Raw genomic sequence first — 12,276 nt, forward strand, 5'->3', positions numbered from 1 at the left:
AGGGTCAGCGTCAGCGACTAATTTTTTTTCTTAGCTTTGCCGTTATTCTTGCGTCTTTCGTGGTAATAACCAAATTCATCCCCATTTTTAGAGAGAGAAACTTCATTCGATATTTCTTGAAACATTTTCTTCATTGGAAAACTTTGAGGAAATTTTGGAAAGGGAGAGGATTCATTATTTAGGTATTTCGCTCTGGATTCCACCTTTTACCTTCCGTGTTTAGGAGGTGGTTATGCCTTTTGGCTTTCAGGTTTCCCTCTTGTCTCTCTTGTTCTTTTGATTGATTTGTGCAATTTGATTTGATTTGTTGATTTGTTTACGATTTTTTTTTGTTTTGATTGATAACATTTATGGTGTGTTAAGAGATGGATCTCTAGCTAGGGTTTTGAGTTTTGTATTTTTCTATCAAGAATTGATTTTTGGCGGAGTTTTTTCGGAGGAATGACATTTTTGGTTGTTTCTTGATTTTTTTCGGTATATGGATGTTGAGTTTTCTTTGGTTTTTTTTTTTAATTAGGGTTTTGTATTATTGTGTCGTGATTTTTAGTTTCCAATTGATGAGATTAAGTATTGTTTTATGATTGATTAACAAATGATCAATGATTGAGTTTTGGTATTGGAGGTTTCTCCGCTTGACGGAGTATCGAATTTGTGATTGAGTTTTATATTAAATGGAACTTTTATTTTAGGGTTCCTTTGGAGCTAACCGAAAATGTTTTTTTGTCTTAATTTTTAATTTAAAATAATTGATGGGATCAAGTACTGGTTTTACGATTTGAATAACAGATGGTACAATGATTGAGTGTTGGCAATTGAGGTTTTTCCTATGGTTGTGTGGACGAGTTATTTTGGCGAAATATTCTGCTTCTAGGATTGGTTATATTCCTTTTAATTTAGTATTCGGGGCTATTCTATTACCAAAGTTTCCATGTCTTTGCGTTATGTTTGCTTAATGTGTTGGATTTTGGCCTAATTAAGTTATTTTTCAATTTAGAAGTAGATATTAGATTTGTAATTAAACTTGATAATTATTTGAATTACTTATTTGTTTAGAGAAAAGTTCCTTTTTTTTCTGAAAGAATGATAAATAACTATATGGTAAATGGATGTTGATATCAATCTATAACAGTGTTGTGGCCTTTTTATCTTAGAAATTAGTCATTGTATCAGGATGGTAGTATTTGGAATTTCTTCCTTTAGAATGAACTGTCAACTGGAGTTGATTGTGTTTACCTCAACTATATTGCATATCAGATAGACTGAATTTTACACTTCAGTGAATTATTTTTTGTTTGATGGTATTAGAGGCACAATTCTTGTCAATCTATTACTTGTTGCTTTAAGCATGCATGTTATATGAGTCTGATGCTCTATGTCTGAATTCCTCTCCCCTTCCCGTTGAAAAGTTATCATATGCTTTACGTTTGAGATCTTGCTTAGATTTGAAGCTTTTTCAGTAACCTTTTATCGTTGATTTGCAGGTTCAAGACTTTGTTTTAAAGGACTCATTTTATTTAATTAAGATAATTAAGATATGGAGCATGTCCACTTTTGGTCAAACAGCTTCATTTTTCGGGTCCTTTCATTCCAGAAAGTTACTGACTGGAGGTTCTCTATTCTCGGAGATTTCCTTGTTTCCTTTGTCAACAGCACCTAGTGCCCAAATTCTAGATGATCAATATAGGAGGCCTGATGCACTTTTCTATTAAGAACTCTGTTGGATCTTTAGTGCTCTCCTATGAGTTAGTCGCCTCTCATAGTGTTGGAAAGTGGTTTTGTGCTGCATTTCCTCGTTCTGAACCTTTTGCTTGATGCTCTCCTTTTCTGCTTGCATCTCAATTCAGCACTTTGCGGAGTACTTGTCAATTCCAGATACCTTGTCGGGTACATTCAAAACCTTTGTGTTAACTTCTGCTTTGATGAAATAAACTTATTGTGGTACTCACATAGCGAGACAGTCTCCTGCAGGGCTGGTTGTTGCAGCTTGAAGAATGCAGATTGCTTTTGTAGTCACCACTAGATAACCCTATCCAATTAGACTCTTTGTGCCTGTTAGTATTTTCTTTGTTCCTCTGGATCTCTGTTAGGTGCGTCAAAGTCAATTTCCAGGTATCCTTTTCAGTTCCATGTTAGCATTGTTATTATGATGTAGTACGGGGATTCCTTGAAGAAAATGTTCTGGAGTGCCCACACGTATCTGCCATCTACCCTTTGGGATTGTCTCAGAACCGGTGTTTATATACCTACTGTGATTAGGCCTTCAGCTATAGTCAATTACGGGAGTTGACATCATAGGCCCACAAGTACTATTTTAGAAAATTAACGGTGATTCAGCTGGATCAACCATACAACTTATTGTATTGCGTTATTTACAAGCATATTGGGGATCTTTCTTGTGTGTTTCGTCTAAGTAATTCGTCTATTTTTTGAATAAAGAGCACTTTGCCAGCTACTTCATTTTGCTGTTTTCTGACTCAGCTATGGAGAGGTGTGCTTATCGTCATCCCTTTCTTTAATCCTCATTGCGTGTGTATGTGGGATTCATGTATATAATTACATTTTTGTTAGTGCAGGTACAAGTTAATAAAGGAAGTTGGTAATGGAACTTTCGGTAGTGTTTGGCGTGCTATACATAAGCAGACTGGAGAAGTTGTGAGTGCCATTCCATTTCCTTGTTAGATGTAAGTACTGTTTTGGATTACCATTTTGATGTCGCAAGATGTTTGTACAGGTGGCTGTTAAGAAGATGAAGAAAAAATATTATTCATGGGAAGAATGCATAAATTTGAGAGAAGTGAAGGTAGTATGATAACATTCTATTTGTTTATTTGTGTTTTTTTTTTTTTCTATTTCCAATATGCTGAAATTCTCTTTTTAATGTTGCAGTCACTAAAGAAGATGAGCCATCCAAATATTGTTAAGCTGAAAGAAGTTATTAGAGAGCATAATATCCTGCATTTTGTGTTTGAATACATGGTATTCTTTTAATTTTGATGTTCTAGTCTTTTATGTTGTATGGTACTATTATTTATATATACATATTTCTATTTATTAACAAACATTGTAATATTTCTTGTGCTAGGAGTGCAATGTGTACCAGCTTATGAAAGATAGGATAAGGCCTTTTTCAGAGAATGAAGTTCGACATTGGTGCTTTCAAGTGTTTCAAGCCCTTGCTTACATGCACCAGCGTGGGTATTTTCATCGTGATCTCAAGCCAGGTATGGGCTAGTGTGAAACTATTTGGGTCGAGAAACACATTTCAGTCATGTTCAGCTTTGAATTTTGTATTGTGTTCATTTTGTGACTTTGCAATTGCTAAAGATAAGATTACTCTACCTCCAATAGTCTAATACTCTAATATGCAAATTCCAATGTTATCAAATATGAGGTTTTCAACATTAAAATTGAAGTTTTTCATGTTCCAAAATATAGTAGATAGGTGCCGGCTTATTTTTCTGTCATTGGTGGAAACTCTTAATTCATTAAATTCCATGTTGAAACTGTTACAATCTAAACTTTTTCTGGCACCTTCCTTTCTATGTGTTTGGCAATGCCATGTAATGTATCTCAATCGTGTAGAACTTTGTTTTGCGAGTCCTTTGCGTCCAACAGTAGTGTTAACTGTTAAGCTTCAACTCATTTGTGACATGTCTTAACTTCTTCAAGGAATTGTATTCTCGTTAGCTACTTATTTTTTTTTATATTTGGTATTTTTATGCTGTTGAAATTTTCTGAATTCTTTAGCAGTTAAGCACCTAATGTTTCATTCTCACTGCAGAAAATATACTGGTGTCAAAAAATGTTATCAAAGTAGCTGATTTTGGTCTTGCTCGAGAAATAAGTTCCGGGCCACCTTATACTGAATATGTTTCCACACGCTGGTAGACTTTCTACAATCATTTTTTCTATCATTATGTCTGCATTGCTTGGTTTCCGAGCTGTATTCATCTTTAAAACTGGTGACATGGCAGGTATCGGGCTCCTGAAGTACTACTCCAGTCCCCAACTTACACTTCTGCTGTGGGTAAGTGCAACAGCTTACTCTGTTACGTGGACATCTGTCTTTTTGGCTATTTTGAAGCATCTCTATTTCCTTGGTTTTAGATATGTGGGCGATGGGTGCAATAATGGCTGAATTGTTTACTCTCCGTCCTCTTTTCCCTGGATTAAGGTATGGCACATTGGAAGGCATACCTTTGATTGCATATAATCATCTTGCCGCTCGATTCTGATGTATGTTGCTTGATTGTTTACAATGTTACTGCAGCGAAGCTGATGAGATCTATAAGATATGCAGTGTGATTGGAACTCCAACTGAGAATTCTTGGAGTTATGGGCTTCTGCTTTCTAAAGCCATGAACTACCAGTTCCCACAGGTATGCTATTTGATTTATTGATTTTGGATTGTTCTTTGCTATTTGATGTTTGAGATATTTATTGATAGCAAAACATTTCAAGGGTAGAATTGACTTGAAATAGTGAAACTACAAGTTTCCAGTTTTTGTATAATCCAATTAATATATTTTGCAGCTAGATACATCGATTCCTTTTTGGTAGTCATAGTGGGAATGGTGATAGAAGGCTAGTGTAGTTTTGATAGGAAAAATCACTTGACAAATTTAATGGTCATACTTGTTCCGTTCCAGTCATCTCATTTTTATCATAAAATTTATTTTTCATTTGAAATGGTTATATTAGGTGATAATGGAAAATAGTGAACAAAAGAAACTTTTTTATGATCAAAGTTTCATCACCATGGAAACGACATGAAACATTTTATGAGAATTTCACTACAAATCATTCTCACTACCAACGTTTAGTACCAACAATCAAAGAGTAGTAAATACTTGAGATTATTTCTTTTATCAACAATAATTTCCCCTGTAAATTTGCTGGTAAACTTTCAATCTTCAGTGGAACCTATCACCTCAAATTAAATATTCCATTGAATAAAGTTTATCCTAGGAAATTTTTTCTTGAGGCTGTTTAGTTTGGATCTGCTTTCATGACCAGAAACTTCTAGAATTACTTGCTTTCTCCTTGAATCTTGACTGATCAGGGATCTTGTGATTATTTTCCAGCTTTCTGGCGTGCATCTTTCCACCCTCATGCCCTCGGCAAGTGATGATGCCATAAGCCTCATTAAGGTAAGTGTGTTTTATTGCAATTTGTTGGTTGTGCTTGTGCATATTTGTTTTGTTAACGAATGTCATACCTTTTCAGTCTCTTTGTTCCTGGGACCCATCTAAGAGGCCCACAGCAGCGGAGGTCCTTCACCATCCCTTCTTTAAGGTAAATGTTCATTCGATTGCATGCTCTCTGCGTTTGACCTTTTAAACTGAGAAGCACATTAGGTTAGAGATGTAAAATTGATTATTGAGTATGGTTTGCATTTTACTGCAGAATTGTTTGTACATCCCGCCATCTCTACGGTCCAGAGAAGTTGTGAACAGAACACCCCCGTCGCTGGGAACAAGGGGGTATTTTGAGCAGAAATCTGCTAGGAAGAGTAGCGGTCCTGGATCTCTTCCCGTTTCAAAGGCTACGAATCTGAAACCTCATGCTGCCTTTGGTGCGTGTGTACAACGCAAACTGGATATGGATAGCAAGGATTTGAACAGGAATGACAAATCTTTCAAGAACTCTGTTAAACAACCAAAATACCAACCACCAGTTACGAATGGTTCATGTACGTTCCTCCCCTTCCTTGGCTTGAAGTCATAACTCATTCTTGGTTCAGTTTTTTGTACTTTTCAGATTGTTCTTTTTTTTGTTAATCCTGGAAACTAATATGTTAAATCTTTGGTATGCAGCATCCGTTTACCCAGGGAGAAGCACTCGTATGGTAAGCGATGCAGCAGAGAAGTTGTCCAACATGTCTCTGAGCTCTGGCAGGCAGGCAATGAAGCAATCAGTACCGCCACCTATGAAGGCCGGAGGATGGCACGGTCAATCACATGTATTTGCAGGACGATCTCAGGATATCCAACCCAGCCGAACCATTACAAGGAAAGTTGCTGGATGAAAAGTTCTATACATCTTGGTTGTACTACAATACACAACTAGAACAGTTGCAGTTGGATGTTATATACTAGTAGTGTTTTCCTGGTGTGTTTGTTATTTGTTGAATGTTTGTCTGAAGGGAGCTATGCTTTGAGACTTATCGCCTCGGTTTTTATGTATTAACTGGAGTTATGAGAACCTTTAATGCTTTATATGTTGGGATGTTGCTATCGTGGATGTAATAACTACTAAACTACCTATTTGCGTAATCTTTTGTATCTTTTTTGTACTTTTGGTTTGGATTTGGATTGAACTTTTGATGATATATCCATTAAATAATTTGTCAATTATAACAAATTGACAATCATGAAACCTTGCCGTTGGCCATGGGGATGGTTTATGATAACATAATTAGAATTTACACGACTAAAAATTGGCGAATCGATATGACGTTAGCTATACTTGAATGAGGATTGGACGTATTGGGTTCATTTGAACTTCGTGGAGAAGACTAATGAATTCTCGTTGTTGGGGATTATCGATGTTATGTGTACAATGATATTGATGTTTTTTTTTTTTTTTTTTTTTTTTTTTTTTTTGAGATAATGATATTAATGTTTTGCATAGACTAATTCCCGTGATAATATTGATGTTGATAAGTACGCGTATCCACCGATCACAATCTCTTTTGATTATTGATCAAACTCCATTTATGTACAACCAGAAGTCGTCTTCTATAGGGAAATGTTCAAAACTAGTGTATAATGGATGTTTATACAATTTGGTGATCTCCTAACATCTAGTCTAGCATTGAAATTGAATATAGCATCAAGCCCCTAGTAAAGACTCAACTAGTTCTATCCAATGTTAAACTATACACAATTGCAAAACAAACGCATTCACTCGGGAGGGACGACTAAGAGCAAAAACTCAGCATTCAGCTGGCGGTTAAGAGTACGCCGACACATCATATAAATTGGTGATGGTGATGGTGATGGTGATGGTGATGGTGATGGCTCATATCTACGATTCCTATTAAACAAAGCTCACTGGATCAGGTGGTATTCACCCGTACTATATTGCCTAGATCCTCTTCTTGAAGGAAGCTTTCGTAGAATGAAGAGGACAAGTACTGAAGGCAGTATCTTAACATACTGTAATTCCGAAAGAAAAGTGCATTAAATGACAGTCAAAAGAATACCAATTCACGAAGTATATAAAATAAATAAAGATATTCACATACGAAAGTACCATATAGTATATAAAGTTTAAGACGGGGTGAACCAAGACTTCAAGGGATGCATTATCGTCCAAGGCCGATAAAACGACCTACAACAATATGCTATGTAAGAGAACACCCTCAAGCATGAATTAATAAATACGCAAATTCATGGACCGTGGCACGAGTTTAACGTAAAAAATTGAATCAACTGTGAATAAACAAGTTAAATACCCCTATCGGTAAAACCCATCCGTCCCAAAGATGTTCCAATTTAAAAAGAAGTTGAGTGTGGACATATATGGAGGAGTTCAGAGACCGATGCTTACCATGAAGCAGCGAATGAGAAAGCAAGTGAAACAAATTGTCCCAACCGATCCTACCTGCATTAATATGTCGAAGTTAGCATGTGAAACAAAGCCTCACCATCATGATGTCTTTTCAGTGCTATAAGCTAATCATATGCTCATACAACTCGTTCTAAGGCTTGAAATCAAGTCTCATAGTGCAAGGGTCTCAGATTTGTTCTGTGCTATTAAACGCTTGTAATATCTCAAGTTGAGCTTGAAAAAAGATTAATAGATTACTCATATTAACAGTGTTTATTTTCTTTTCAAGGAAGCCCATTTGCTAAGAAATCCGCCACTAAACATGATGAGGCCAAGTGTGCTGAAAAGACTTGTGTTGGTCCGTAAGACCAGTTTACAACATCGATGGCTAGTCACCAATAGGGGTGCTCTATGGGCTAGGCCCCATTTTGTGCCCTTATCTAGCTTATTTTTTGAAGGGCTTTGTAAGGGCTAGGCCGAAAACGGCTATACTATAATTAAAATGAAGCGGGCTATAAAAGGGCTCAATAAGGGTCAAAAATGGGCCTTTGTAAATAGCATACTTAACGTATAATTTAAATATTATAAATGGCAGTAGTCAGAGAGGGCAGGGGAATTACAACGCCTCAACACAAAATTACTGATTCACACACAAGATCCCAGTTCTGACCAAGCACATAATCATGTAATGAGACAAACCTCGTGAAGTTTCTTTTTTCGCTCCCTTGATTCAATTGGGAAGTGTAGTAACATGTAAAACAACCTACAAAACAAACAACAACAATGATACTTCTCTTAAACCATCTTATACTTAGCCCCACAGTTTAATACTTGAGCGCACATATAATACGAACATTACGAATGGTCTACCTTCCTCCGTACAGCAAGAAACCAAGTGCGGCAATAAGAGATACCACTGCGAAAAACATTTGTGCAATGTATTCAACAACACCGCTTTCGTGCATCCATAAGTACACCCAGATAAGAACCTGTACATGCCAAGCTTTACTTAGTCCATTACTCCATTCCAAGAACATATGCCCGTTCAATCGATTTCACAAAATCGAAAGCAAATGAAACGGACCTGTATGACGTAAATAATGCAATTTACTGAAATATACCAAGACCGAAGCGTAGCCGTTGAAAGACTTCTAGCCTGTTCATGATACAAATTTCTACATCAGGCAAGCCTGAATAAGCTTTGTCGTTCAAGAATCAGATGTATGCAATCTTATCTTGTTAGCAATAACAAAGAGTTTGTTTTACATTTTCACATGTATAAGAAGTTCAAGAGATTTGATGGGTCATTTTAATATCGTCCATTATAATACGAAACGAAAGAACTATGTATATTCTCTCAGCCGAAATAAGATTCTTTCTAGTAAGAAATTCATCAAATTGATACAGATCAAGAACTCAACACTTGCCCGATAATATATATCAGCCCAGAAATGAACCAACAGTGAGTATGTTGTAAAGAACAACAGCCCGGGGAATTCCAACAGTATCAACATTAAGACCTGATTAAGTTAACATAGCATAAGATCATGAGTAACAAATCATAGTGTCACATGATTCGCTAATCTTTCTCACAAATCACGAATTAAAAAAAGTGAATTACGGTCGGTTTTGGGCTATTATTGGGCAAACTTGAGCGAATCATGAATTTTCAAAAAGCAAATAAGCTGGTGAATTATGTTACACTGTGATCATCATGGTAAAATAGAAGAGTTTAAAAGCCAAGCATGAAAACTTTCTTATACAGTGTCATTTGTGAAAATCTTTAGAAGCACTATTTCTCCGGAAAATGCTTGTGCCGAATAATTGTCAAGACTAACACTATGTTCGGATCGAAGCAAATGGAGGGAAGGAAATGGGGAGGGGACGGTAATGGAGGGGAGCATTCATTTATAAATCAATCCAGCATTGGAAGGATTTGGAAGTAAAACACATCGATTTTCCTGCCCTTCCCTCTATGCTTCAGAGAGAAACTCGATGGGTAACATCGTATTATAATTTATATGGTCTAACATCGAGCAACAACAAAAAAATATGATGAAATAATCATGGCTCAATGATAGTTTCACTAAATTACACTAAGCAAAAAGTAATGCTCTCACCTTAGGCTTTAAAGCAAATACGTACAAGTGAAATCGAAAAATAGCTGCTCGCACTGCAACACAAACGAGATAATAATTAACACCACACAACAACAACGACAACAACAACAATAACAATAACAATAACAATAACGCCAAACGCTTGATGTTGACATAATTACTTGTACATCAAAAGTTAGCAAAAGAGGTTAATAATCACCTCCACAAATAAAAAAATTCATAAAATGGAAAACCTTCTGTGTTGTCCAACCAGATTGAGGTACTCTATAATGAATCTTAATAAATTGAATCTGCCCATCATCAAATTCAACCAAATAAGAACAAGGTTACATTGTTTATCTTTAATCAACAAAATCCCAAACAAACCAAACTAAAAGAAAACTAAACAACAAACACTGAACTGATTGAAGCTTCAAATTGAAGTCAAATTAAACTAAAAACACAGGGTAAAAACTTACTTCTCACCACCGATCAATCAAAAATAACCTCTTTATTATTAGTAACAAAGTTAAGGTTGCGCATATGACCAGTGGCGAATCCAGGATAATATGAATGATGTTGATTTTAAGTAAAACCCACCTATTGACCCTGGTCATTTAAGTGGTTGGCAATACCCCAACCAACTCATCTAAGGTATATTTAGATGAACTATTTGATTTTATTTTGAATTTAAATGATGCCAACTGACATCAGTCACATAACATTAGATTCGCCACTGCGTACATCCCACCCCTGACCCAGCATAGCTGCCTAGGTGGAACACACTTAATAACGTTGGGATAATAAAATGTTGTTTGTTCTTACACCACCAATCATTTATCAATACTTCAAAACTATAATCCATACGAGAAATAACCCCTTTATCACTATCAAAGTTATAATTGCATACATCTCACCCTTAAACCCCGACTAGGTGAAAGATATTCAATGGCTTTGGGGTATTACTAGTTCATGAATCATCAATCATCTACCAAATACCTCACACTATTATCACTAACAAAGTTAAGGTTACACACATTCCACACCTACATCTGCCTATGTGGAAGACACTCAATGGCATCGGTAATGGAATGTTGTACCTAAAAACTATAATATAAGCAAGAAATTAGTTTTTTTTTTTTTTTTTTTTTTTTTTAAAAAAAAAAAAAAAAAAAAAAAAAAAAAAAAAAAACCTTCTACACACACAAAGCTCAATGATGATCAATTATGGAATTTAGCTAAACAAAAAATAAAGCAAGAATGTGTATAATCCCCACTATATAAAGAAAATAAAAATAACATCTTTTATCTTGAAAGGTGAAAAGGTACAAGAACTTAGACCATTATCATCAACCACAAACAAAAAGAACAAAACAAGTACAAATGCAAGAAAGTTGAAAAAGAACAATCAAGTTAAAAATGCAAAGAAAACATCACATAATAAAGGAAGAATTACAAGGGCAACAGTTGAGAGAAGGGCATAAGTAGCATAAAGGGTGATAAAGATGCCATGTTGCCACTGAGTTGACTCGTTAATATCGTCCCACCAATTTGACACCATTTCAGGCCTTCTGATTCTTGCTGAAACTACCGAGTTTAGCGTTGAACCCACCATTTTCTTGCATCAACAAAACAACCCAGAAAGATTAGAAGATAAGTTTTGAGGAATCAAAGAGAGAATCAGAGATAAATGACCATACCAATGGGCAATGCTATCTCCTACGTTGGAGGGGAGGAAAGAAAAATGAAGAAATTAAAGGATTAGTGAAGGGATTAAGATCAAGAAATCGTCTTGTGTTAGTTCAAATATTTTTGGCCAACAATCTTACCTTACTTGGCAACATATAAATACTGGGCGTTACTGAATTATCTAATGTTAATGTTTGCTAAATTAGCTAGCTCAAACGGTTTGTTGTCATGGAGTCGACTAATTTATAATAAATTATTTTTATGAATTTGTTCAATATTAGCTGATCAAATAAATTGATAAAATTGGTTGGTTGAATCTATCATTTCAATTAGATATCACCTATCAGCTATCAGTTGATTACTAAACACTTTAGTTCTTTCGTTATTCCTATTTAGACATATCAAACTTATCGAATAAGTAGATTGGATTTGATCCAATGTATTATATATTTATTATATTATTTTAATTTTATCAATATAAATACCGGAATAATTTGATTTTACCACAATAAGAGACACAAAAAATCACTAGTATACAAGAGATCTAAGTATCCCACGTCGATGAAAAATGAACATATTTACTTCTTTATATACTACATATTTAAAGGGGTTTCTGCTTTTGTGGATAGCAAAGACGTTAGTCTACTCATAAACGCACATGCTCGAACTGAAATGAACCGAATTAAATTGATTAATTTTGTTGATACAACGTTTTATTTTTTAAAAATCTATCTTCAAATCAAACCGCTATTTTGAGCAGCAGTTGTTACAAAGGCTGCTTTTGGCTTCCTTTGTACAAACAGCTAATCCAAGTAGCAGTTTAACGTATAAAATCGCTACTTGGATTAGCGGTTTTGTGTAAATGTATGTCAGGCGTCAGCTACTGGGATTAGCGGTTTTGCAACGAGAAGAATTAATAAAATAACCTCTCCAA

At 35.4% G+C, this 12,276-nt stretch overlaps 2 protein-coding genes across 5 annotated transcripts; one reads left to right on the forward strand and one right to left on the reverse strand.

Moving 5' to 3' along the window:
- Positions 1–6,293, forward strand: LOC130818282 (cyclin-dependent kinase F-4-like). Of its 2 annotated transcripts, none has more exons than XM_057684397.1 (15): positions 1–250; positions 1,482–1,884; positions 1,959–2,488; positions 2,574–2,652; positions 2,732–2,800; positions 2,887–2,976; positions 3,083–3,221; positions 3,782–3,884; positions 3,975–4,027; positions 4,108–4,174; positions 4,271–4,379; positions 5,085–5,150; positions 5,227–5,295; positions 5,407–5,692; positions 5,817–6,293. In XM_057684397.1, the coding sequence occupies exons 3-15, from the start codon at positions 2,481–2,483 to the stop codon at positions 6,026–6,028; spliced, it is 1,350 nt and encodes a 449-aa protein (XP_057540380.1). In that variant the 5' UTR covers positions 1–250; positions 1,482–1,884; positions 1,959–2,480; the 3' UTR covers positions 6,029–6,293. The 2 variants fall into 2 exon arrangements, with proteins under 2 accessions (XP_057540380.1, XP_057540381.1); XM_057684398.1 differs by having other exon boundaries at positions 1,969–2,488.
- A 280-nt stretch (positions 6,294–6,573) lies between these two features.
- LOC130818312 (tobamovirus multiplication protein 1-like) lies at positions 6,574–12,089 on the reverse strand. 3 transcript variants are annotated; one of them, XM_057684436.1, is made up of 11 exons: positions 11,354–12,089; positions 11,110–11,271; positions 9,874–9,964; positions 9,675–9,727; positions 8,982–9,074; positions 8,639–8,710; positions 8,425–8,543; positions 8,254–8,317; positions 7,555–7,608; positions 7,258–7,335; positions 6,574–7,160 (listed from the first exon to the last, which is right to left on the reverse strand). In XM_057684436.1, the coding sequence occupies exons 2-11, from the start codon at positions 11,266–11,268 to the stop codon at positions 7,053–7,055; spliced, it is 891 nt and encodes a 296-aa protein (XP_057540419.1). In that variant the 5' UTR covers positions 11,269–11,271; positions 11,354–12,089; the 3' UTR covers positions 6,574–7,052. The 3 variants fall into 3 exon arrangements, with proteins under 3 accessions (XP_057540419.1, XP_057540421.1, XP_057540420.1); XM_057684438.1 differs by lacking the exon at positions 8,982–9,074; XM_057684437.1 differs by having other exon boundaries at positions 11,110–12,089.
- Positions 12,090–12,276: the final 187 nt, after the last annotated feature.

This window comes from Amaranthus tricolor, chromosome 7, assembly GCF_026212465.1.
Source record: "Amaranthus tricolor cultivar Red isolate AtriRed21 chromosome 7, ASM2621246v1, whole genome shotgun sequence".
Classification (NCBI taxonomy): Eukaryota; Viridiplantae; Streptophyta; class Magnoliopsida; order Caryophyllales; family Amaranthaceae; genus Amaranthus; species Amaranthus tricolor.

Excerpts from the sequence above, each read along its gene's own strand:
- LOC130818282 (XM_057684397.1), top strand. Across the intron at positions 2,977-3,082 it reads ATTTTGTGTTTGAATACATG|GAGTGCAATGTGTACCAGCT; the intron begins GTATTCTTTTAA and ends TTCTTGTGCTAG. Across the intron at positions 5,151-5,226 it reads ATGCCATAAGCCTCATTAAG|TCTCTTTGTTCCTGGGACCC; the intron begins GTAAGTGTGTTT and ends ATACCTTTTCAG.
- LOC130818312 (XM_057684436.1), bottom strand. The coding sequence starts at position 11,268 with ATGGTGGGTTCAACGCTAAACTCGGTAGTTTCAGCAAGAATCAGAAGG. Across the intron at positions 7,336-7,554 it reads TTCTCATTCGCTGCTTCATG|GTCGTTTTATCGGCCTTGGA; the intron begins GTAAGCATCGGT and ends ATATTGTTGTAG. Across the intron at positions 7,161-7,257 it reads TAAACTTTATATACTATATG|TATGTTAAGATACTGCCTTC; the intron begins GTACTTTCGTAT and ends TCGGAATTACAG.